General features: G+C 48.0%; 1 protein-coding gene across 4 annotated transcripts in view; it reads right to left on the bottom strand.

The window, feature by feature from the left end:
• Positions 1-3,236: 3,236 nt before the first annotated feature.
• TCEA3 (transcription elongation factor A3) overlaps positions 3,237-26,871 on the bottom strand; it is a 48,738-nt gene continuing 25,103 nt past the window's right edge. For 3 of the 4 annotated variants that reach the window (XM_063631599.1, XM_063631600.1, XM_055261840.2), the window contains 6 exons: positions 23,826-23,989; positions 23,580-23,635; positions 19,885-20,040; positions 10,104-10,250; positions 7,170-7,241; positions 3,237-3,987 (listed from right to left, as the gene is read on the bottom strand). In XM_063631599.1, coding sequence (XP_063487669.1) covers positions 3,979-3,987; positions 7,170-7,241; positions 10,104-10,250; positions 19,885-20,040; positions 23,580-23,635; positions 23,826-23,989 — 604 coding nt within the window. In that variant the 3' untranslated portion in view covers positions 3,237-3,978. Of the gene's footprint in view, positions 3,988-7,169; positions 7,242-10,103; positions 10,251-19,884; positions 20,041-23,578; positions 23,636-23,825; positions 23,990-26,871 lie in introns of all 4 variants that reach the window. The other variant, XM_055261838.2, reaches the window with a different exon arrangement.

The raw sequence follows: 26,871 nt of genomic DNA, 5'->3' as shown, positions 1-26,871 counted from the left end.
ACTTTGGGAGGCTGAGACGGGTGGATCACCTGAGTTCAGGAGTTTGAGACCAGCCTGGCCAACATGGTGAAACCCCATCTCTATTAAAAGTACAAAAATTACGGCCGGGCGCGGTGGCTCAAGCCTGTAATCCCAGCACTTGGGAGGCCGAGGCGGGCGGATCACAAGGTCAGGAGATCGAGACCATCCTGGCTAACACGGTGAAACCCCGTCTCTACTAAAAAAATACAAAAAATTAGCCGGGTGCGGTGGCGGGTGCCTGTAGTCCCAGCTACTCGGGAGGCTGAGGCAGGAGAATGGCGTGAACCCGGGAGGCGGAGCTTGCAGTGAGCCGAGATCGCGCCACTGCACTCCAGCCTGGGGGAGAGAGCAAGACTCCGTCTCAAAAAAAAAAAAAAAAAAAAAGTACAAAAATTAGCCGGGTGTGGTGGTTCCAGTACTGGGGTTCTAGTACTTGGGAGGCTGAGGCAGGAGAATCGCTTGAACCCAGGGGATGGAGGTTGCAGTGAGCCGAGATTGCGCCAGCCTGGGCGACAGAGCAAGACTCTGTCTCAAAACAAAACCAAACAAAACAAAAAACTCACCCGAAAGTAACCTTTATTGGCCTTATTAAATTAACAGTGGTTGCTTTTTGTTCTGCTTTTGGTTTCTAGACATTTGGATGGAGGATTAGACAATACAGAGAAAAATCTGGACATCTAAGGTCTTCCTACTCAAAGTGTGGTCTGTGGACCAGCTGCATTGGGGTTAGAAATGAAAAACCAGCTGGGTGTGGCGGCTCATGCCTATAATCCCAGCACTTTGGGAGGCTGAGGCAGGAGGATTGCTTGAGCCCAGGAGTTTGAGACCAGCCTCGACTACATAGGGAGACCCCATCTCTATAAAAAATAAAAAATTAGCCACGCGTGGTGGTTATAGTCCATGCCTATAGTCCCAGCTGCTCCAGCGGCTGAGGTGGAAGTATCGCCTGAGCCTAGAAGGTCAAGTCTGCAGTGAGCCATGATGGCATTACTGCACTCCAGTCTGGGCAACAGAGTGAGACCCTGTCTTATTTTTTTTTTTTTTTTTTTTGAGACGGAGTCTCGCTCTGTCGCCCAGGCTGGAGTGCAGTGGCGCAATCTCGGCTCACTGCAAGCTCCGCCTCCCGGGTTCACGCCATTCTCCTGCCTCAGCCTCTCCAAGTAGCTGGGACTACAGGCGCCCGCCACCACGCCCGGCTAATTTTTTTGTATTTTTAGTAGAGACGGGGTTATCACCGTGGTCTCGATCTCCTGACCTCGTGATCCGCCCGCCTCGGCCTCCCAAAGTGCTGGGATTACAAGCGTGAGCCACCGCACCCGGCCGACCCTGTCTTAAAAAAAAAAAAAAAAAAAGAAAAAGAAAAAGAAAAAAAGAAAGAAAGAAATGAACAATCTCAAGGCCCACCCCAGACCCATTGAATTGGAATCTGCATTTCAGCACAATGCCCAGTGAATTCTCACCTGTATTAAAGTTTAAGAAACATCTGGGTTTCTAAGCAACATCCCCCTGCACGTCTGTGGATAATATTGGTCCCTCAGATATATGTGGCATTTATCGCATCCCATCTGGTGTGGAAATCTGTGCCTATGGTTTCTTTCCCTGCCAGGCTGCAACTTCCTGGAAGGTAGGGGCTGAGCGCTGTGTATAGCTCTGGATCTCTTATAGCACAATGACAGGAAGCAGAAGACCTGGGTTTCTGTCCTGGCTCTGCCATTTATGAGCTCTTTGTGTTGTATCATCTGTGAGAGGATTTTCGATCTTTCCAAGGAAGGGATTCACCCCAAATCTAACTGTTTAAAAGTCAGAGACAGGGCAGGCGTGGTGGCTCACGCCTGTAATCCCAGCGCTTTGGGAGGCCAAGGTGGGTGGATCACCTGAGGTCAGGAGTTCGAGACCAGCCTGGGAAACATGGTGAAACCCCATCTCTACTAAAAATACAAAAAAATATTAGCCAGGTTTGGTGGCGGGCACCTGTAATCTCAGCTATTCGGGAGGCTGAGGCAGGAGAATCTCTTGAACTCAGGAGGTGGAGGTTGCAGTGAGCCAAAATCGTGCCATTTCACTCCAGCCTGGGCAACAAGAGTAAAACTCTGTCTCAGAAAAAAAAAAAAAAGTCAAAGATGGGGCCGGGCACAGTGGCTTGTAATCCAGCACTTTGGGAGGCCAAAGTGGGCAGATCATTTGAGGTCAGGAATTCAAGACTAGCCTGGCCAACATGGTGAAACCCTGTCTCTAATAAAAATACAAAAACTAGCCGGGTGGTAGTGGTGCGTGCCTGTAATCCCAGCTACTCCAGAGGCTGAGGCAGGAGAATTGCTTGAGCCTGGGAGGCAGAGGTTGCGGTGAGCCAAGATTGCACCACTGCACTCCAGTCTGGGTGACAGAGAGAGACCCTGTCTCAAAAATAAATAAATAAAAATAAATAAAAGTCAAAGACGGTGGAAGACTCCCGTACCTAGTTTATTTCCGGGCTTCATCTACAGGAGAAGGCACTTATGGATGGAAGGAAGAAGACAGTAACCAATTCTAGAGTAAATGATGTCCAGGGTATATGAGGAACTTGGGTTACAGTTGCCCCAACAGCTTCCCCAAGGCTTTTCTAGAAGTTTCCAGCTTTGCCAAAAGTTCCTGTCAGCATCAAAAGCAAGCCGAGGCCAGGCTCGGTGGCTCACACCTATAATCCCAGCACTTTGGGAGGCCAAGGAGGGTGGATCACTTGAGCCCAGGAATTCGAGACTAGCCTGGCCAACAGGGCGAAAACCCGTCTCTACTAAAAATAAAAAAATTAGCCGGGTTTGGTGGCTCATGCCTGTAGTCCCAGCTACTCAGGAGGCTGAGGCAGGAGAATTGCTTGAACCTGGGAGGTGGAAATTGCAGTGAGCCAAGATCACACCACTGCATTCCAGCCTCTAAAAAAAAAAAAAAAAAAAAAAAAAAAAAGCAAGCCAATAATTATCATGGGAGAAGCATGGCAAGGTCTCTGTGCTCTGCAGATGTGTTCTGAAGCTCAGGTCACAGATGGAGCTGTGAGGGACACAGTGCTAGGGCCTGGGCGGGTTCTGAGGCTCAGGACTTTCAAGGGGCCATGGAAGTCAGAGTGCTGCTGTAATCTTCAGAAAGCCCACTCAAAAAAGCCTACTCAGAAAGCCCAGCTCAAGAGGATCTGTTCCCTGCCTAGAGAGATATGATCTGGAGTCCTCAAAGGCCCCCACAGCCAGCCGTGAACAGGGAATAGCAGAGAGTTTGGGAAGAGATGAGGAAAGAGTAGGGAAGAAATATTTCTATTAGGCCACTGCAAAAGTAATTGCAAAAACTACAATTACTTTCGCAGCAACCTAATACGTAGTAGGGAAGTAATATCTGCTGAAGCCAAATGGTGTATCAACTGTTCTGCACATGTGACTCTAAGGTGGGGGTGGGGTGAGGTTTGTGTTGATCTGGGATTTTCCAATTCGGAAAAGGCTGGGAGATCCAGATGGGAGACAAGGAACTCAAAGCAAAGGTCTGCCAGCCCACTGTCCAAGATATGACACCTCAGGTCTAAGGCGCTGCAGTTTCTTTATTTTTTCTTTCTCTTTTTTTTTTTATAGAGATGGGGTCTTGCTATGTTGCCTGGGCTGGACTCAAACTTCTGGGGTCAAGCGATTCTCCCACCTCAGCCTCCCAGAGTTTGCGGATTACAACCATGAGCCACCGTGCCCAGCCCTCTGCAGTTTCTAAAAGAGGTTCATCAATACAGAATCTCAGCATCATTCTCCAATTAGGCTCCCCCATTAACCAATTGTTTCTAGTGACCGATTATTAATTTGCAAGAGAATTCTTCCTCCAACTCATACCACCCCACTCAGAGTTCAGTATTTTCCTTCACTTTAATTTTTATTGCTTCTCCAGTTCATACAGTTCAGCGCTTCCTCTTTCTTCTTCCTCACCTTGTTCATGGTGGTCCTGGCTGTTCCATCAGCAGAACTACAAAACCAGAAAGGCAACAAAATTTGAAAGGTTTCTCAGCATCCTACAAGGAGGCTGTGGGGGAATATGAAAAAGAAGGTGGTGTCTGGAGCCACACAGACCAGAGTCCAAAGCCCAGCTCTGCCATTATTAGCTGTGTGATCTTGAACAAATCACTCACATGTAAAATGAGCTCATAATGCTTGTGAATGTGAGAATGATATCAGGTAATAAATGAATGACAATTCGGTGCCAGGAATGTGCTGAGCTCTCAATTTATGGTCAAGAACATCACTGGGATGACTACTAATCACTTGGTTAGACTTTCGGTCTCCCACATGGCAACAGAGACCATCTGAAAACGTGTTCAGAAGTCTGCTGTTGTTACCTCTAGTGGATCCTGTCCCTCCAACTAGTAAGAGTCAAGGAGGAGGAGCTGGATTTAGAGCATTCAGAATGTCCTTTCTCTAACAGTAACAAAATCACAAGAGCTACATTTATTGAGCATTGACTCCGTGCTAGGCAGTATTAACATGTATTAACTCATTTCACCCTTACAGTCACTCTGAGGTAGGCACTAGTATCACTCCCAATTTTTTTGTTTGTTTGTTTGTTTTTTGAGACGGAGTTTCACTTGTCACCCAGGCTGGAGTGCAATGGTGCAATCTTGGCTCACCACAACCTCCGCCTCCCGAGTTCAAGTGATTCTCCTGCCTCAGTCTCCTGAGTAGCTGGGATTACAGGCATGTGTCACCATGCCTGGCTAATTTTGTATTTTTAGTAGAGACGGGGTTTCTGCATGTTGGTCAGGCTGGTCTCAAATTCCCGACCTCAGGTGATCCACCAGCCTCCCAAAGTGCTGGGATTACAGGCATGAGCCACTGTGCCTGGCCTATCACTCCTACTTTTACAGGTAAGGAAGCAGATCAGAGAGGTTAAGTAACTTGCCCAAACTTCCATAATACTAGTAGATGACATACCCAAAATAGTAAGAATAGTGGTTTTATGTACCAGGCATGTCTGTGCTCAGGGCTTTTTTTGTATGGTTGTATAATTTGTTGACTTCACAAAAGAGCCTGGCCAAAGGGGCAAGCTGAGGCTGAAACGTAGCCCCTGCTCTGTTTGCTCTGTACCCTGGCATGAGGCTGTGTCGCCTGGAGGAAGGGACACCTTTTCCTAATTTGATAAAGATGCCATATGAACTCTCAGAGGCTCTGTTAATGCTTTACGTGTGTTACCTTCTCTACTCCTCAAAACAGCTCTGTGGGCTAGATATGAATACCCTCATTTTATAGATGAGGAAATCCAGGCTCAGTGAGTTTGGGTCACTGAGTTAAGTCACTTGGTAAGGGATAAAGCTAGGATTTGAGCCTGATGCCAAAGCCCATGCTCTAAACCAGTAGACCACTATACTGGCCCCATCCCTAAGTGCTCAATAAGTGTAAAAAGGAAAATAATCATCTGGTTTTTACCTTAAAAAATATGGCAGTTCTAATGAGGCCCCAGTAAGGGCTACTGAGGTCCTTAGTAAGAAAAATAATTGGAGGCTGGGCGCAGTGGCTCACGCCTGTAATCCCAGCACTTTGGGAGGCCGAGGTGGGCGGATCACGAGGTCAGGAGATCAAGACCATTCTGGCTAACATGGTGAAACCCCGTCTCTACTAAAAATACAAAACAATTAGCTGGGCGTGGTGGCGGGCACCTGTAGTCCCAGCTTCTCAGGAGGCTGAGGCAGGAGAATAGCGTGAACCCGGGGGCGGAGCTTGCAGTGAGCGGAGATCACGCCATTGCACTCCAGCCTGGGCAACAGAGCGAGACTCCACCTCAAAAAAAAAAAAAAAAAAAGTAAAGGAATTGATCAGGAAGTCGGAGCATCGGCTTTCAGTGCTCCAAACTGTGGCTTTATGCTGATTAACTATTTCCGTATTTCAATTTCCTTGTCTGAAAGTAAGAATAACATTATAAAGGAACAATTCTTGTAGTTGTTTACAAAGTGTTTATGCATACATAATAACCCTCATATCAAAATGATCCTCGCCGGGCGCAGTGGCTCACGCTTGTAATCCCAGCACTTTGGGAGGCCGAGGCGGGCGGATCACGAGGTCAGGAGATCGAGACCACGGTGAAACCCCGTCTCTACTAAAAATACAAAAAAAAATTAGCCGGGCGTGGTGGCGGGCGCCTGTAGTCCCAGCTACTCGGAGAGGCTGAGGCAGGAGAATGGCGTGAACCCGGGAGGCGGAGCTTGCAGTGAACCAAGATCGCGCCACTGCACTCCAGCCTGGGTGACAGAGCGAGACTCAGTCTCAAAAAAAAAAAAAAAAAAAAAAAAAAAAAAGATCCTCACATCCTCAACCCTGGAAGAAAGGCATTATTATTACTCTTTTGCTCAATGAGGTGAGTAACATGCTCAGGGTGAGTAGGGCAGAATGGGACCTGAAGCCAGGGATCCTGACTTGTCTTGTACTTCTTGCTAAGTACCTTAGAACTTTTGGAGCACCTGCAGCCTGCCTGGTGGCCCAGACAACACATGGTGCACGTGCAAGTCAGATAGCAGTTGGAAACTGACATTAGTCACGTGACCACACTCTGTTCCTTCAGGAGACTTGGCAGGAAGGAGCACTCTGGGAGGAGTCTTTGCTTGGCTCCCATGCGTGAAAACAAAACTTCTGCCTTTGCAGGAGCTGGGGCAGTCTGAGTTACAGACTTGGGTAAGACTTCCAGAGCTCCCTTAGGAGGGAAGGATGACCTGGTGGCATTTAGGTTCAACTCCTTTCTGACAGGGCTCAGCCTTCCTGTTTTCCATCCTGGCTGTGGCCAGGTTTAAAGGAAATACCATCTGTGGAAGCACTTTCCAAAGAGGCGTGGTCCAAGTGCAGAATGTTTTTCCTCTCCTCTGTGGATCTCAGGAAGCCAATTCCATCTGTGCTCAAATGACAGACTTGCTCATCCTGTGACAAAATGTGGGCTGCTGCCCCCACCCCAGCTTGGTGCCCTTCTAAAATGAAAACATGCATGTGTGTTCTCTCCCCACCTCCCCAACAGCAATCCGCCACTATCTCTGGCTCTGCAGGCCTACTCTGTGCAGGCTGGCAAGCGCTGCCATGCACAAGGCCCCTTCTGGGTTGTGGGTATGCTACGCCTTATGCGGGCGAGGCATGTGGATGACAGGGAAGGGGGAAATATATAAACATACAGACCTTCCAGCGATTGCCACATTCATTGCATAAGACAAAGGTCGTCATGGGCTCATCAGCACTGCGTGTCTGCACCTGAGAGAGAGAAGAGCCACTCATGAAGTCACTCCCCTGTTCTAGGACCTGCCATGGCTCCCACTGCCTTTAGGAGTAGGTCCAAATCCCAGAGGTTGGCACTGAGATTCCCACCCCCCGTTGGCAATTTCCTTGTCACTGACAACTCCATAATATTAGTATTATGCATTCCTCTGCTCTGGCAGGCAGCCCATCAGCTCACTCCCAGTATCTTACTGGCTTAACCTGGCCTTTTGCACTTTCACCCTTTTTTTTTTTTTTTTTTTTTGACACTGGAGTCTTGCTCTGTTGCCCAGACTGGAGTGCAGTGGTGCCATCTCGGCTCACTGCAACCTCCACCTCCTGGGTTCAAGTGAGTCTCCTGCCTCAGCCTCCTGAATAGCTGGGATTACAGGCGCTCGCCACCACCCTCAGCTAATTTGGACTTTCACTCTTGTTGGTCACTCTTGTTGATCTTTTGTAACAGATCTCTATTCTATTGCCTCAAGACTTATCTCCTACAGGAAGTATTCCCTGACTCAGCCCTGAACACACCCTACTGGACAAGCTCACTGGAGTGAGCTGCAAGCAGGCTTAGTGGTCTGGTTCATCTTCCTTATTTTACTGGTGGAAGACCTGAGGCCCAGAGAGGAAAAGTCCTAAATATCATTGGGACTATTTAATGTTACATTTTCTCATCCTCTTAGCCTCATCATTCAGGTGCAGGAACCGGGTATCCCACAGTAAAGCCCTGGCATTTCCAGATTTAACACCTCCTGTTCTAGTTTTCTAAGGCTGTCCTCGCCTGGCCACGACATGTAGCAAGTCATTACTTTGCTGACAATCAGCTACGAATGATGTCAGCTGGGAATCTGTGGTGTGGGACGAGTTATGCCCGCCACCCTCCTTGAGTGAGCCCCAGCAGCCTAGCAGTCTGCCAGGCGGACACAGCTTAGCGCAGCCTGGTCACTGGAAAGCAGTGACAAGCAGAGAGAAAACTTTGCTAGTGGGCAGTTTACTTCTAGAAAGAAGTGAGGCACAGGAAGCGCATCACTCCACACGGAAAGGTGCTTGAGAGAGAGCAGAAGCTTGCACAAACATCTCCGAATTCCAGAACTGGAATACTCCAAGGGACTCCTCCGGAATGGCAAGGCTGACCGCATTTCTGCCCTGGCCACAGAATGCCGCAGGCAAGGTGCTCTTGATAAATGGTGTGTGCCGAACAGACGGAGAACTCTAAATAGAGTTCTAGAATGACTAGACACCAGTTAGAATCCAAGGATATTTGTGCTCTAAGGGCATACCACGTGCAACCCAGAAAGAGGAGGCCATTCTCTGGTTTTAAGAGAAGGGGCCTCCACAGCCTTCCCAAGTTCCCCATGCCAGGGCAATGGTCTTCAACTTTAGGACTCAGAGCTAAAGCCCTTAGGCTTTATTGACCAAGTTAGCTGGATTGCAGGCAGAAAGGTCTGGATCTGGTTTATTACTATCTCTGACATTGGCCTCCTTTCTTGGGCAAGGCTAAAAAGCCCATCTGTGGCCTGTGTGGGCCTCAGTTTCCCTGGGTGTTTAATGAGGGAGCTGGGTTTCACATTGCCAAGTTCCCTTCCAACTGTCTACGACTCTTCAGCCGCCATGAGTCTGATTCTTCTTATTGTCACGTCAGGGCAGACCAGAACACACTGACCAAGCCTCGTAGACACATAGTGGGATGATTCTAAACTCAGGAGAACGTTATCTAGAAGCCACAGGTGCACAACGTTAGTGTACCAAGGCTTGCCCTTCTCTCTGCAGCCTGGAGAGTTTTTAAGGTTTTCTTTGTTTTGTTGAAGCAGAGTCTCATTCTGTCACCCAGGCTGGAGTGCAGTGGTGCAATCATGGCTCACTGCAGCCTCAATTCACTGTAGCCTCAACCTCCTGGGCTCCAGTGATTTTCCTGCCTCATCACCACCCATTTCCCCCACATCCAGTAGCTGGGACTACAGGCACACACCACCAAGCCTGGCTAATTTTTGTATTTTTAGTAGAGATGACATTTCACCACGTTGCCCAGGCTGCTCTCAAACTCCTAGGCTCAAGCCATCTGCCTGCCTCAGCCTCCCAAAGTGCTGGGATTACAGGTGTGAGCCACTGAGCTGGCCCAGCCTAGAGAGGTTTTTTTTTTGTTGTTTATTTGGTTTGAGACAGAGTCTCCCTCTGTTGCCCAGGCTGGAGTACAGTGGTGCAATATCAGCTCACTACAGCCTCCACCTCCCAGGTTCCAGTGATTCTCCTGCCTCAGCCTCCAGGGTAGCTGGGATTACAGGCACATGCCACCACGCCTGGCTAATTTTTTTTTTTTTTTTTTCCAGATGGAGTCTCACTCTGTCGCCCAAGCTGGAGTGCAGTGGTGCGATCTCGGTTCACTGTAAGCTCCACCTCCTGGGTTCATGCCATTCACCTGCCTCAGCCTCCCGAGTAGCTGGGACTACAGGTGCCTGCCACCACGCCTGGCTAATTTTTTTGTATTTTTAGCAGAGATAGGGTTTCACCGTGTTAGCCAGGATGGTCTCAATCTCCTGACCTCGTGATCCACCCATCTTGGCCTCCCAAAGTGCTGGGATTACAGGCGTGAGCCACCGCGCCCGGCATTTTTGTATTTTTAGTAGAGATGGGGTTTCACCATGTTGGCCAGGCTGGTCTCGAACTCCTGACCTCAGGTGGTCCACTCGCCCTGGCCTCCCAAAGTGCTGGAATTACAGACGTGAGCCACCGCACCCGGCAAAGCCTAGAGAGTTTTAACCCTTTCTCCCCTCTGGCTCTTCCCTAAGCTTCTCTCCGATTTTCCACCTTTATGACCCTGCGGCCTCCTGCACCTCTGGCCCGTCCCCTCACTGTCCATACCTGGTTATAGGTGCAGTTCTTCTTCTTGCATTTGCTGCACTGGAAGAGGTCAGTGGTCGTGCCGCCAGTCTTGGCCATCTGGTGCTCACGGATGGCCTCCTGGGTCATGGCATTCCTCAACTCCCTCAGTTCGTCACTGGCCATTTCCTAGAGAAAAAAGAGTCTGCCCTTCAGGGCTGAGGAGTTGCAGGGGACCTGCCCCACACCCGGTTTCTAGAAAGCCTGAACAGAAGAGGAGGTAACATGCTTTATTGACTGCAAGGAGCTGGAGGGAGGCCTGGATTCCAGGTCTTGCCCCAGCTGGGAGAAAGCTGTCCCCACAGAGAGTCCCCATGCCACCCACGGCTGGAAGGTCATAAGGCACGTTCAGGTGAGCAGCAGGCAAACAGCCTCTGCCCAAGGACGAGCACTCTTGTGTACATTTCTTCAGATCTGGGGCTCATCCTGCCTGCCAGGACCTTGGCCTTGGCCTGAACCTTCCTGCTTGAGCTGACTTGATCACTACCACCTGGTCTATAATGTTCCCCTTAGCCTTCCTCTCTAGACTTGACCCAGTGCTCTTTTACGCTGTGATCACTGCCCTGCTGGTCTGCTTAGTGGGAACCTTGGCGCAACTACCCATGACTTGCTGCTGCTACCCCCACCCTGAAGCTCCTGGGCTCACACAACTAGCTGTTCATCTGATGAGCATGCACCCCAGACCACCTTTTTCTGAGAGTTTCTACAGAAGAGTCTCCGGTCTCCCACCAGCTCACAGTAGACACTCTGGGTCTGCATCACTCATACCTTTGCTTTCTCTGTCCGTCTCCCTGGCCACTTGTCTCCCCTTAAGCCTCTGCCAGAGGACAGCAGAGAGGGAGCTCCAGTTAAGGGTTGGTGGAAGGGGAAGGAGGGTGGCTGACGCGAATGTCAAAATGAGGATTTTAAACTTTTTTTTTTTTTTTTGAGATGGAGTCTCGCTCTGTCACCAGGCTGGAGTGCAGTGGTGTGATCTCGGCTCACTGCAACCTCCACCTCCCGGGTTCAAGCGATTCTCCTGCCTCAGCCTCCCAAGTAGCTAGGACTACAGGGTCATGCCACCACGCCTAGCTAATTTTTGTATTTTTAGTAGGGACGGGGTTTCACCATGTTGGCCAGGATGGTCTCGATCTTCTGACCTTGTGATCTGCCCACCTCGTCCTTCCAAAGTGCTGGGATTACAGGTGTGAACCACCATGCCTGGCCTAAACATTTTAATTGTTGCTGTCTGTTCTGATTCCTTAAACCATGGAGAAGAAAGCTGGCATAAAGGTCAAAGCATTTCAGTGTGCTCACCTTTCATTATAACCACTTAGGCCTCTTGATAAGATGCAGATTCCTATGAATCTGAATTGCTAACGGCAGGCCCAGGAATATGCATTTTTAAAAGTTATTTATTTATTTGTTTATTTTTGGGACAGGGTCTTGCTGTCACCTAGGCTGGAGTGCAGAGGTGCGATCATGACTCACAGCAGCCTCAACCTCCCCAGGCTCAAGCGATTCTCCCACCTCACCCTCCCAAGTAGCTGGGACTACAGGCATGCACCACCAAACCTGGTTAATTTTTTTTTTTTTTTTTGGTATATTTTTGTAGAGATGGGGTTTTACCATGTTGCCCAGGCTGGTTTCCTGAGCTCAAGCGGTCTGCCTACTTTGGACTCCCAAAGTGCCGGGATTACAGGCGTGAGCCACTGCACCCGGCCAGAATATGCATTTTCACTAGTGTCCTCAAGTTATTCTGGTACATATTAATGTTTAAGTCCTAGTGTGTTAAATTCAAAGACTAGGCCCTAACCAATGGCAGGAGAATATAGAAAAACAAGTCAACGAAAGTCATTTACCCATATGAGTAAAAAGTAGCTGACTTTAATATGGGGGGATTTTCCAGAGCATAAAGCATTTGCCCATTCAAAATTTATTGGATGTGGCCGGGCGCAGTGGCTTATGCCTGTATCTCAGCACGTTGGGAGGCTGAGACAGGTGGATCACCTGAGGTCAGGAGTTCGAGACCAGCCAGGCCAACATGGTGAAACCCCATCTGTACTAAAAATACAAAAAATTAGCTGGGCGTGGTGGCGGGCACCTGTAATCCCCGCTACTTGGAAGGCTGAAGCAGGACAATTGCTTGAACTTGGGAGGTGTAGGTTGCAATGAGCTGAGACTGCACCATTGTACTCCCGCCTGGGCAACAAGAGCGAGACTCCGTCAAAAAAAAAAAAAAAAAAAGCCAGGTATGGTGGTGCATGCCTGTAATCTCAGCTATTTAGGAGGCTGAGGCAGGAGAATTACTTAAACCTGGGAGGTGCAGGGTGCAGTGAGCCGAGATCGCGTCACTGCACTCCAGCCTGGGCGACAGAGCGAGACTCCGTCTCAAAAAACAAAAACAAAATCTATTGGATGCCAATTTACTGAATGTCTTTAACTGTATCAGTTTGCAGATAAACCAGCTTTGGTTGTGGGGATGCCTTGATTTGTAGCGTTTGTCAGCTTCCATGGGACAAAATGCTATGGTCAATGGGACAAAATTCCATGGCCAATTTCAAGCTGCTAATGTGATATAACTGAACACAGAGTTGAGAAGAGCTACACATCACCAGCTCCCCTGAGCTGGTAGGAGCTAGCTCAAGCATGCTACTGCCTCTGAGTCCAATTGATTCAGAAAGGAAGATCTGGTTCCTCCTCCCAGTTAGTGCTAATCTGATAGGGTAACCAAGTATTTACACGAGATTGCAAGAGAGGGAAGGAAGTACTAAAGCGAAGGTATATAAGGTGCAGGGGAAAGCAACAGGGTAAGGTGGTTAACTGTTTGGGGTCTGGTGGGTCATGAAGAAGCTAGTACTTTAACCAGTCTCAAAAGATAGGAGTTCTTAGGGTGGGTGGTGGCACATTCCAGACAAATAAAACAGCAGGGCCGGGCGCAGTGGCTCACACATGTAATCCCAGCACTTTGGGAAGCCGAGGCGGGTGGATCACCTGAGGTCAGGAGTTTGAGACCAACCTGGCCAACATGGCAAAACTTCATCTCTACTAAAAATAGAAAAATTAGCCAGGCATGGTTACATGGTTACAAGGTTACAGGTGCATGCCTGTAATCCCAACTACTTGGGAGGCTGAGGCAGGAGAATCGTTTGAACCCGGGAGGTGGAGGTTGCAGTGAGTTGAGATTGTGCCATTGCACTCCAGCCTGGGTGACAGCCAGACTCCATCTCAAAAGAAAAACCAAAAAACAAAAAACAGCAGGCACAAAAGATCAGAGGACAAGAACAGCATGTTTGGGGAAAAGTATTTGGGGTAGGTTCAAATCAAGTGTGGGAGATGTGGCTGGAGGTCAGATTGTGGAAGGAAGGTCTTGTGTGCCAGCTAGGAAATAGAGAACAGAAAAATCTATCCAGCCATGTGCCAATTCATTGACTTCCCTGCCCTGCCTCATTAGAATGAGGCAGCATCAGAGACACGGAGAATAAGTACAACATTGTAGAAAATAAGGTAGAAAATGAAGGAAATGAGAGCCAGAGACCACAATTCGATCCCTATTTGTTGAGCCCTGTGATGTTCCAGACACTGTTGTCAGTGCTGGGTGGACCGTGAATGCCGGTTCTCAGGGGACTGACAGGATGGTATGTCCACTCAGCAGCACTCATGGGTATCTCAGAGCCTACTCCATTCTTTGCTATGTCTGGGTAGGGAAGAAAAGAGAAGAAGGAAGAAGGAGGGAGTCAGGTAAACAAGGAAAGAGGTGTAAAACGGGAGCCAGGGAAGGGAATGCTGAGAGAGACACCGTCCACATGGGTCCTGATGGGCGCTTCCCTGCACAGCAGGCAGCCCAAGCCCAAGCTATGATTTTTCTTTTTTCTTTCTTTTTTTTTTTTTTTTTTTTGAGACGGAGTCCTACTCTGTCGCCTAGGCTGGGAGTACAGTGGCAGGATCTCAGCTCACTGCAACCTCTGCCTCCCGGGTTCAAGCGATTCTCCTGCCTCAGCCTCCCAAGTAGCTGGGACTACAGGTGTGTGCCACCACGCCCGGCTAATTTTTGTATTTTTAGTAGAGACAGGGTTTTGCCATCTTGAATTCCTGAGCTCAGGAGTTCTGCCCACCTCGGCCTCCCAAAGTGCTGGGATTACAGGCATGAGCCACCTCACCCGGCCTGTTGAAATCCTAACCCCAAGGCAATGGTTATTAGGGGGTCTTTGGGAGGTGATTAGCTCTCAAGGGCAGAGCCCTGGTGCAGGGGATTAGTGCCCCTCTAATAGGGGCCTGAGAAAGACGCCTCCACCATGTGAGGTTACAGTGAGAAGATGGCTGTCTATGAGGAAGCAGGCCCTCACTAGACACTGAATCTGCTGGTGCCCTGATATTGGACTGTCCAATCTCTAGAAATGTGAGAACTAGGCCAGGTGTGGTGGCTCACGCCTGTAATCCCAGCACTTTGGGAGGCTGAGGCGGGTGGATTACCTGAGGTCAGGAGTTTGAGACCAGCCTGGCCAACATGGTGAAATCCCATCTCTACTAAAAATACAAAAATTAGCCGGGCATGGTGGCACACCTCTGTAATCCCAGCTCCTCGGGAGGCTGAGGCAGGAGAATCACTTGAACCTGGGAGGTGGAGGCTGCAGTGAGCCGAGATTGTGCCACTACACTCCAGCCTGGGCAAAAGAGTGGACTCCATCTCAAAAAAACAAGCAAACAGGCCGGGCGCGGTGGCTCACGCTTGTAATCCCAGCACTTTGGGAGGCCGAGGCGGGTGGATCACAAGGTCAGGAGATCGAGACCAGAGTGAAACCCCTTCTCTACTAAAAATACAAAAAAATTAGCCGGGCGTGGTGGCGGGCGCCTGTAGTCCCAGCTACTCGGAGAGGCTGAGGCAGGAGAATGGTGCGAACCCAGGAGGCGGAGCTTGCAGTGAGCCAAGACTGCGCCACTGCACTCCAGCCTGGGCGACAGAGCGAGACTCCGTCTCAAAAAAAAAAAAAAAAAAAAAAAAAAAAAAAAAAAAAAAAAAACAAACAAGCAAACAAAAAAAAGAAATGTGAGGAATAAATGCCTGTTATTTATAAACCACCCAGGCGATGTTCGTTGTAGCAGTCTGAACTGACGAAAGACACACTGTAAAGCCAAGTTGCAATTTATAACTCCAGGCATATGTTGCTATTTACCCAAAAAGATCAGTTATTTTAAATTAGGCAGAAAGATAACCCTGGTCTACCTGTGCCAAGTTCCCCATTTCATCCTAAAGCCAAGGCTCTTTGCTGTTTGTTTTGAGCGTTTGAGGAAAGCAGTGAACCCTCTCCTCAGAAGAATGTACATACACACACTACATAACACAGACACACACTTCCACATGCCACACATACACAAACCACACATGCCACACATATGCTAATCACACACCACACACATACTTCACATGACACATCATACACACACACTCCACACACCATACACAAAACACACTCCACACATCATACACAAAACACACTCCACACATCATACACACACACTCCACACATCATAGACAAAACACACTCCACACATCATACACACCACACACACTCCACACATCATACACATACTCCATACATTATACACACCACACACACTCCACACATCACACACACACACTCCACACATCACACACACACACACACACACATCATACACACACACTCCACACATCATACACACACACTCCACACATCATACACAGTGCACACATACTCCACACATCATACACAGTGCACACACACTCCACACATCATACACAATACACACACACTCCACACATCATACACACACACTCCACACATCATACACAAAACACACTCCACACATCATACACAAAACACACTCCACACATCATACACACCACACACACTCCACACATCATACACACCACACACACTCCACACATCATACACATACTCCATACATTATACACACCACACACACTCCACACATCACACACACACACTCCACACATCACACACACACACACACACACATCATACACACACACTCCACACATCATACACACACACTCCACACATCATACACACACACTCCACACATCATACACAGTGTACACATACTCCACACATCATACACAGTGCACACACACTCCACACATCATACACACACACTCCACACATCATACACAATACACACACACTCCACACATCATACACACACACTCCACACATCATACACAAAACACACTCCACACATCATACACAAAACACACTCCACACATCATACACACATACACACACTCCACACATCATACACACACACTCCACACATCATACACACACACTCCACACATCATACAGAATACACACATACTCCACACATCATACACAGTGCACACACACTCCACACATCATACACAATACACACATACTCCACACATCATACACACATACACACACTCCACACATCATACACAAAACACACTCCACACATCATACACAAAACACACTCCACACATCATACACACATACACACACTCCACACATCATACACACACACTCCACACATCATACACAATACACACATACTCCACACATCATACACAGTGCACACACACTCCACACATCATACACAATACACACATACTCCACACATCATACACAGTGCACACACACTCCACACATCATACACAATACACACACACTCCATACATCATACACACACACTCCACACATCATACACAAAACACACTCCACACATCATACACAAAACACACTCCACACATCATACACAAAACACACTCCACACATCATACACACCACACACACTCCACACATCATACACATACTCCATACATTATACACACCACACACACTCCACACATCACACACACACACTCCACACATCACACACACACACATCATACACACACACTCCACACATCATACACACACACTCCACACATCATACACACACACTCCACACATCATACACAGTGCACACATACTCCACACATCATACACACATACACTCACTCCACACATCATACACACACACTCCACACATCATACACACCACACACACTCCACACATCACACACATACTCCATACATCATACACACACACTCCACACATCACACACACACACTCCACACATCACACACACACACACACACACACATCATACACACACACTCCACACATCATACACACACACTCCACACATCATACACACACACTCCACACATCATACACAGTGCACACATACTCCACACATCATACACAGTGCACACACACTCCACACATCATACACAATACACACACACTCCACACATCATACACAAAACACACTCCACACATCATACACAAAACACACTCCACACATCATACACAAAACACACTCCACACATCATACACACCGCACACACTCCACACATCATACACATACTCCATACATTATACACACCACACACACTCCACACATCACACACACACACTCCACACATCACACACACACACACACAATCATACACACACACTCCACACATCATACACACACACTCCACATATCATACACACACACTCCACACATCATACACAGTGCACACACACTCCACACATCATACACACACACTCCACACATCATACACAATACACACACACTCCACACATCATACACACACACTCCACACATCATACACAAAACACACTCCACACATCATACACAAAACACACTCCACACATCATACACACATACACACACTCCACACATCATACACACACACTCCACACATCATACACACACACTCCACACATCATACAGAATACACACATACTCCACACATCATACACAGTGCACACACACTCCACACATCATACACAATACACACATACTCCACACATCATACACACATACACACACTCCACACATCATACACAAAACACACTCCACACATCATACACACACACTCCACACATCATACACACATACTCCACACATCATACACAGTGCACACACACTCCACACATCATACACACATACACACACTCCACACATCATACACATACTCCATACATTATACACACCACACACACTCCACACATCACACACACACACTCCACACATCACACACACACACACACACACATCATACACACACACTCCACACATCATACACACACACTCCACACATCATACACACACACTCCACACATCATACACAGTGCACACACACTCCACACATCATACACACACACTCCACACATCATACACAATACACACACACTCCACACATCATACACAAAACACACTCCACACATCATACACAAAACACACTCCACACATCATACACAAAACACACTCCACACATCATACACAAAACACACTCCACACATCATACACACACACTCCACACATCATACACACACACTCCACACATCATACACACACTCCACACATCACACACATTCCACACATCATACACAATACACACACACTCCACACATCATACACACACACTCCACACATCATACACACACTCCACACATCACACACACACACTTCACACATCATACACACACATTCCACACATCAAACACACCACACACACTCCACACATCATACATACCACACACATATACTAAACACCAAACACACCTCACACATCATACACACCACACACACACCCACTCCACACATACACAGCCCCCACACTCCACACATCATATACACCAGTGGTCCCCAACCTTTTTGGCACCAGGGACTGGTTTCCTGGCAGAGTTTTTCCACAGACGGGGTAGGGGATGGTTTCAGGACTATTCAAGTACATTACATTTATTGTGCACTTTATTTCTATTATTATTACATTGTGATATATATAATGAAATAATTATTCAACTCACCATAATGTAGAATTAGTGGGAGCCCTGAGATCCCTTGTTTTCCTGCAACTAGATGGTTCCCACTTGGGGTGCTGGGAGACAGGGACAGATCATCAGGCATTAGATTCTCCTGAGGAGCGGGGAACCTGGATTCCTCACACGCACAGTTCACAATAGGGTTTGCACTCCTATGAGAATCTAATGCCGCCACTGATCTGACAGGAGGCGGCACTCAGGCGGTAATGCGAGTGATGGGGAGAGGCTGTAAATACAGATGCAGCTTCGCTCACTTGCCCACTGCTCACCTCCTGTTGTGTGTCCTGGTTCCCAACAGGTATCAGCTGGTGGCCCGAGGGTTAGGGATCCCTAATATATACCATACACACATGCTCCGTACATACACACACAAACATACCACACACACACTCCACATATACACACCACACACACACACCCCACATATATCCACTACACACCTCACACATCATACGTACCACACACATCAGACACGCACTTCACACGTACAGCTCCCACACATACCACACAATCTAGCTCTGGGGCCAGACAGCTTGCCTCCTGGCTTCAACTCTTTCTAGCTGTGTGCATGGGCAAATCCGTTTACTCCTCTGAGCCTCAGGATCCTCATCTGTAGAATGGGGATAATACACCTTTCTATCTCAGTTGGTGTGAACATAAACTTGGCCAATTCGCTGAACACACTTAGCACAGCACTTAGAACGTATTAGCTGTGTTCAGGCTCCTGCTAGTCCAGAGCCCGGTGGGGAGGCTGAGATGAGGCTGGTTGGAAAAGCTCCCTGGTTCATCGCTGCTGAGTCATGAGCCACTGACCCGCTGCACTAGGCAGGGCTGGGGGGACCTGGCTTCCTGCCCCACCATGCAGATGCCCTGTTCTCACCTCTGCCGTCATCTTGGCTATGAGCCCTGCGGAGATGGCCCCACTGAGCACGTTCCGCCGCAGGCCGGGGTTCCTGGGGTCCTTGAGGTTGCTAATGCGGCTGCGCACGCGGTTCCGGTACTTCATGTCGGTGCTCTTGAGCTCTTGGTAGATATGTGACACAGTCAAGGGCCGGCCAGCCGTTCATGGAGGGGCACAGAAGGGTGCAGGCCTGGCCCTGACGCCTGAGGAGCTCCAGAACCCTTTTTTCCTCTCCCTGGACTTCTACAGGGGTTGGGCCCTTCTTTTGTGACCTCTGACTCCCCAAGTGGGGATCTCTCTTGGGCATTTGTGGTCAGCCAAGTAGCAAGAAGAAAAGTAGCTTCTAGGGTAAGATCAGATCATAGCAAGCACTATAGTGTCAGGGACACCAGGACCCTGGGTTTGTCTGAGCCTCTTGTGTGACCTCAGGTGAGTCACACAACCTCTACATGCCCGAGTTTCCGTATTTATAAAATACAAGGATTCTGTGAGCTAAGCCACATGATGCACTAGTGTGGCGTCTGGGACATATCAAATGCTCAACATGTATGGGCTGCTAAGATGATGACAAGGATGCGGATAACTTCTAGTTTGGAAGGGCCCCTGGAGGTTGAGTCCAGCTATCAGAGGAAAAGATTAAGAGCCAAATGTTTAAGGCTCTAAGAAGTATTGCAAAAAAGAAACCACTGAGCTTTGTTTAATCTGGTGTTCCCAATAAATTTGATTATAGAGCCCCCTTCCCCTCCGTCCTTTCCCCTACAAGACCTGTTACCATCCCATGGAACCCACGCTGGGAACTGCTGGTCAGAGTTACTTCTCCCATTAATAGATGAGGCAGCTGGGGCTTAGAAAGGGTGCAGGACCTTGCTCAAGGCCACTGGGCAAATTCCCGGCAGAGACAGGGCTGGAAGCCAGACCCCTCCTGACGGTAACACTCTCTCCACTCACCCGGCAGGAAGTCATCCCTGGCCACCAACCACAGAGTTTCTGTCCAAACACTGCATCCTAGGCAGGCCTCCGAGCCTCCCACTCCCTCCACCCTCTGGAGGAGCTCAGGGAACACAGCCTCATTTTCTTGGTCTCCTGAGCCAAAGAAGATCAGGAAGACAAAGCTGTTGCTGGGAAAAGCCATATACAAGAAAGAGACTGCGGGGAATGTGGAAAAATGAAAACAGATGACTTGCTAGAAGTAGTGGGAGGGGAGGTGGTATTCTTTCTTTTTTCTGTTATTGTTTTAATGTTGTTTGTACAATAAAAGTGTGAAAAGCAAAGAATATGCCACAATGCATGTGAAAGCCAAAAAATGTGTTTTAAAATGTACCACTCGGGATTCCTGGGGTGTATTGATATGTGGAGCCAGCAGGGCTGGCGATACTTTCACCAGCCTCTTTCTGACTCCGTCTCCACGTCCCAAGGCCACAGGAGGGGATGAGGTGGAGAGCAGCCCAGGGGCACCGGCCCCTCAGAGGAACTTTTGGCTGCATTGTTAGCACAGGGCCACTCCAAAGAGGACAGATCTATTTTAGGACATGGAGCAGTCCAGCCCCCAAATGTACCCTCCCCCTGACCTCCAGCTAGCTAAGAACAAAGGGCTAAAGGGTTTGATGCAGCTTTGATTTCCTCTCCTTTAGAAGAGGGACATTCAGGCTGGGGGTGGTGGCTCACGCCTGTAATCCCAGCATTTTACGAGGCTGAGGAGGGCGGATCACCCGAGGTCAGGAATTCGAGACCAGCCTGGCCAACATGGTGAAACCCCATCTCTACCAAAAATACAACAAAATTAGCCAGGTGTGGTGGTGGGCACCTGTAATCCCAGCTGCTTGGGAGGCTGAGGCAGCAGAATCACTTGAACCCAGAAGGCAGAGGTTGCAGTGAGCTGAGATCATGCCACTGCACTCCAGCCTGGGCAACAGAGCAAGCTTCCATCTCAAAAAAAAAAAAAAAAAAAAAAAGAGGAACTTTCAGTGGATGGAGGAAAGGCTCGGAGTGGAACTTTGTACTGGACCATCTGCTGTTGTTTCAAACTGGGCTTAAAGGTGGAAAGGACCTGCTTGGGGGTATGACTGTTCAGGAGAAAATGAAGATGAAACTCATGATAGTTCTGATACCTTGTGTTCTGCCTTCCTGAATTAACGAGAAATGGTGAAAATGTACTTTTTGAGGTGCTGAATGTCTCCAGACTTGTTGAGGTATTGCTGATTAATCATTAAATGAGAGTAGAGAGGAACCACCAGAAAATGAGTTGGAGGGAATTAGGGTAAGCCACAGGAAGGAGATGGAAACGCAAATTTGTCCTCTGCAGATCGGCCCCTGGCCCTCCCCAACGGACCCTGCTGAACTCCCCAGGTAGAACCCAGGAGCCCTCAAAAGGGTCGCTCACATCTCGGTGTGACACTTAGACTTCCTGTCCCCTGACTGTCTCCCCCCTCCAACACCATGTAAACCTTTGTCTCTAGTAAAAGAAGCTCCACGTTTTCATTCAGTGGGGGCCAAGTGAGGAGAGATTTTTTTTCTCCGAAGCCAAACATCTTTTGGTGCAACAGATCTATTAATATATCCCAGTGGTGGTCACCTCTCTTGTCTACACAAGGCCCCTTTCAGGTGAGAAGTTGGGGAGCGGGGGGCACATGGAAAGGATTCAGTACATGGAATCCAAAGACAAAGTCTCCAGTCCTGCTTTGACACCGAGTAGTTCTGAGCCTCAGACTTCTTGTCCGTAAAATGGAAACAGTCCCTGCCTCACAGAGAATGCTGTGAGAGCTAACAGAGGTAGGAAGTGTCAACTGGCCATTGCAGTGCTTGATATATACTTGGGAGTAAAAAAACGGAGGGTGGGGCGCTGGGTGTGGTGGCTCACGCCTGTAATCCCAGCACTTTGGGATGCAAAGGGGGGGGGGTGCATCACCTGAGGTCAGGAGTTCGAGACCAGCCTGACCAACATCGTGAAACCCCATCTCTACTAAAAGTACAAAATTAGCCAGGTGTGATGGTGCATGCCTGTAATTCCAGCTACTTGAGAGGCTGAGGCAGGAGAATCACTTGAACCCAGAAGTTGTAGGTTGCAGTGAGGCAAGATTGCGCCATTGCACTCCAGCCTGGGCAACAAGAGTGAAACTCTGTCTCAAAAAAAAAAAAAAAAAAAAAAAAAAAAGGGGGGGGAGCTGTTAACATCAGAGGATGGGAGAAGGGAAAAGGCTGAGCATGGGAAATGCTGACCTCTCAGTCTAGTCTGTTCCTGGAAGTAACGACTTGGCCAACTGAGGCACGCTATTACACAGCCTAGCTGGCACAGCTGCTGAGCCTCCAAGTTGCAGGGTCACACTTTCTGGGTTCAGATCCCATCTCTGCTACTACTGTTAGCCGTATGGACTTTGGGAAATGATTTGACCTCTCTGAGTCTCAGTGACTTCACCCATGAAACTGGATAAATCAGGGAACTTACTGTGGGGTTGTTATCAACACTGAATGAGGTACTGCTCATTTTCAAGTTTTGCTGGCAGGTGTAAAATAATAATGAATGTTAGATAGAATTAAGAACTCTGGTTCAGGGGCAGAGCAGGGGCTGTTCCCGGAGCCCTTCCTCTCCTTCCTCACTCTCCCAGCTTGCTTGCACCTTGGAGGGGTGCTGCTAGACGGTGCAGACACCCACAGCCCCAGCACGGTTCAAGGATATGATCTTCGATTTCTGATGCCATTTTGTCACAGTTGACTCCGTAGTCCTTGTAATCATCTAAAAGAGATTTGAGAAATACAGGTATCAGCCAGACACAATGTAGGCAGTGAAGCCTGCTTGTACCAGGGACTAGAGTGTTCCTGTACCATCCCTTGGGGTGCTGAGAAAGTCTGAATTTCATCTGCCCTTGGTGAGATTGGGAAAAGGGACTCCTTCCCTCCCTCATCCCTAGCCCAGGCTCTCTCACCGTCCGCCTTCAGGGCTGCTGACAGCATCTCCACACACTTGTCCCGGACAGAGCCCCCTGTGAGATAGCAGGGGGCCAGGAGACAGATGGAAGAGGCAAACGTGGGGGTCAAGGGGCTGCTGGGTGTTTTGGGGCTCTCCGCTTTTGATTTGCTGCTGTTTGATCTGAGAATGACAATCAGTAACAGACATTTGACATTAAGAGAGTAAAGCATTTATTGAGCAGCATTCTAGATGTCTTGATGGATGATCTCCTATAATCCTCATAACAACCCCATGAGGTAGGTACTATTTTAGGCAGTTGACATGGATCATCTCATTTAATCCTCGTGACAAACCCATGAGGTTTATACTATTCTTATCCCCATTTGAGAGACGCATTTTAAAGTGCATGGTAGAGAAAGATGTATCTAAAGGTGCACTTGGCTCAGGTAACACATCGACGAACCAGTAGAAACAGAATTCAAACCCAGGCAGTCAGCTCTTAACCAGCCACTGTGCTTTACTCATTATAAAACAGTGTAACACCACCAATAATTATATGCAATTGATTATGCACTGTGCTAGCTGCTCTGTATCTATGCTCTCCTAAATATATGAACTGTTTATTCACTCATTCACTAAATATTTATTAGACACCTATTCTCCAGGCACCTGGCAAGAACAAGGGATAATGCAGATAAGTCAGCAAAGCTCCTTCCCACAAGGGGCTTACAGTCTAGTGAATAGTGACTATCTACCACCATTTAAAAGGGCTGGCTTTACTAGATGCCAGAACTGTGCCAGGCACTTTACAAGAATTTTCCAATTTAATCTTCATAGCAGTCCCAGGAGGTAGATACTCTCATCACCTCCATTTAAAGACGAGGAAATAAACCCAGAGAGGTACACCACTGAGATTTGCCTAAGGCTATACACCACCACGATTTGAATCCACATCTGTCTAATTCTAACACCTATGCTCTTTTTATTAATTTATTTTATTTTTGAGACAGGGTCTCTGTCTCTGTCACCCAGGCTGGAGTGCAGTGGTGCAATCATGGTTTACTACAGCCTTGACCTCTTGGGCTCAGGCAATCCTCCCACCTTAGCCTCCAAGGAGCTGGGACCACAGGAGCACACCATCATGCCGGGCTAATTTTTACATTTTTTTTGTGGAGATGTGATCTCACCATGTTGCCCAGGCTGGTCTAAAATTCCTAGACTCAAGCAATCCACCTGCCTTGGCCTCCCAAAGTGCTGGGATTACAGGTGTGAGCCACCACACCCAGCCAACACCTATGCTATAATCTGTGATGTACTAAGAATTATCTCATTCAGGTTTTGTTTTAATATATATATATATATATATATATATATATCCATATATGCACAGACATTTAGAAGGCTAACTATGTGGCTCAAGCTGTCATAACAAAATATGGGACTGGGAGGCTTTGCTAGCAGAAATTTATTTCTCATGGTTCTGGAGGCTGGGAAGCCCAAGATCAAGTTGCTGGCCAATTTGCTTTCTGGTGAGGGCTCTCTCTGCTTGTGAATGGCAGTCTTCTCGTTGTATTCACATGGTGTCTCTTCTCATAGGGTCACTAATCCTATTGGATCAGGGCTCCACCCTTATGACCTCATTTAACCTTAATGAAGGCCCTATCCTCAAATACAGTCACGATGGAGTTTGGGATTTCAATATATGAATTTTAAGGGGTCACAAACATTCAGCCCATAATACCATGTTAATAGCAATTATCTCTCTGAGATGGAATGATACGAGATTTCATTTTCTTCGTTTGCTTATGCCTATTTGCTAAATCTTCTATAAAGAATATATCTACTTTTGTGATGTGAGAAATCTTTTTTTTTTTTTTTTTTTTTTTTTTTTTTTTTTTGAGAGGGAGTCTCACTCTGTCATCCAGGCTGGAGTGCAGTGGCACAATCTTGGCTCACTGTAACCTCCACCTCCTGGATTCAAGTGATTCTCCTGCCTCAGCCTCCCTAGTAGCTGGGATTACAGGTGTGCACCACCACGCCTGGCTAATTTTTGTATTTTTAGTAGAGATGGGGTTTTGCCATGTTGGCCAGGCTGGTCTTGAACCCCTGACCTCAGGTGATCCACCCGCCTTGGCCTCCCAAAGTGTTGGGATTACAGGCATGAGCTACTGTGCCCGGCCAAAAAATGCATTCTTGGCAGAAATGCATGGAAGTGTGGAAGACCAAGGTTTGCATGGGCAATGTCAAAGGGCTCAATGCAGCTGTAGTGTGAGGGTGAGGGAGCTTATAAGAAGGAGAGGGAGTTGGAGAGAAAGGATCTAACCAGACTCTGGGGTTTGTTAAGGATAGTAAAACAAAAGCCACCATTTACCACAGGTCTGCTGTTTATTCTTCTTGATAACCCTAAAAGTTACAAATTACTGGGCCCATTTTACAGATGATGGAACGGAGCCTTGAAGAAGTGAAGTGTGTCAATCATAGCTCACTGCAATCTCAAACTCCTGGGCTCAAACAATCCTCCCGCCTCAGCCTCCCAAGTAGCTAGGACTGACTACAGGCAGATACCGCCACACCATACTATTTTTTTTTTTTGTAGAAATGGGGGTCTCAATATGTTGCTCAGGCTGGACTCAAACTCCTGGCCTCAGGTGATCCACTCGCTTTGGCCTCCCAATGTGCTGGGATTACAGGCATGAGTCACTGTGCCTGGCATGACTTTGTGATAGTTGCACAACTCCCTCCCTCCCAAGATGTTTTTGCACTATTCTTAGGGTAGGAGCCAGGAAATCAGGAAGTCTCTGTCTTCATTCCTCTGCTCTTCTCACCTCTTTTTTCAATAACCCATCAGAATCTGCCAGCCAGCCCCTATATCTCTGCTCTGAAAACAGTGGACTCATCAGAGTTGAAAAAATTAAGGCCCCCTCCTGGAGTGAAATTAAGACCCACTCGAGGGTCTTACCAAACTGAGCCCTTGTGGAAGCACCCAGAGAGCTGCTGCATTTCCTCACTCCAGGAGGCACCATCTACATTATTAGCTTGGTACCTCCTGTAATTATACAGTG

The sequence above is a fragment of the Symphalangus syndactylus genome, chromosome 22 (assembly GCF_028878055.3).
Source record: "Symphalangus syndactylus isolate Jambi chromosome 22, NHGRI_mSymSyn1-v2.1_pri, whole genome shotgun sequence".
Lineage (NCBI taxonomy): Eukaryota > Metazoa > Chordata > Mammalia > Primates > Hylobatidae > Symphalangus > Symphalangus syndactylus.
Note: the sequence above shows the minus strand (reverse complement) of the source record. Positions and strands in the feature narration are given on the sequence as shown.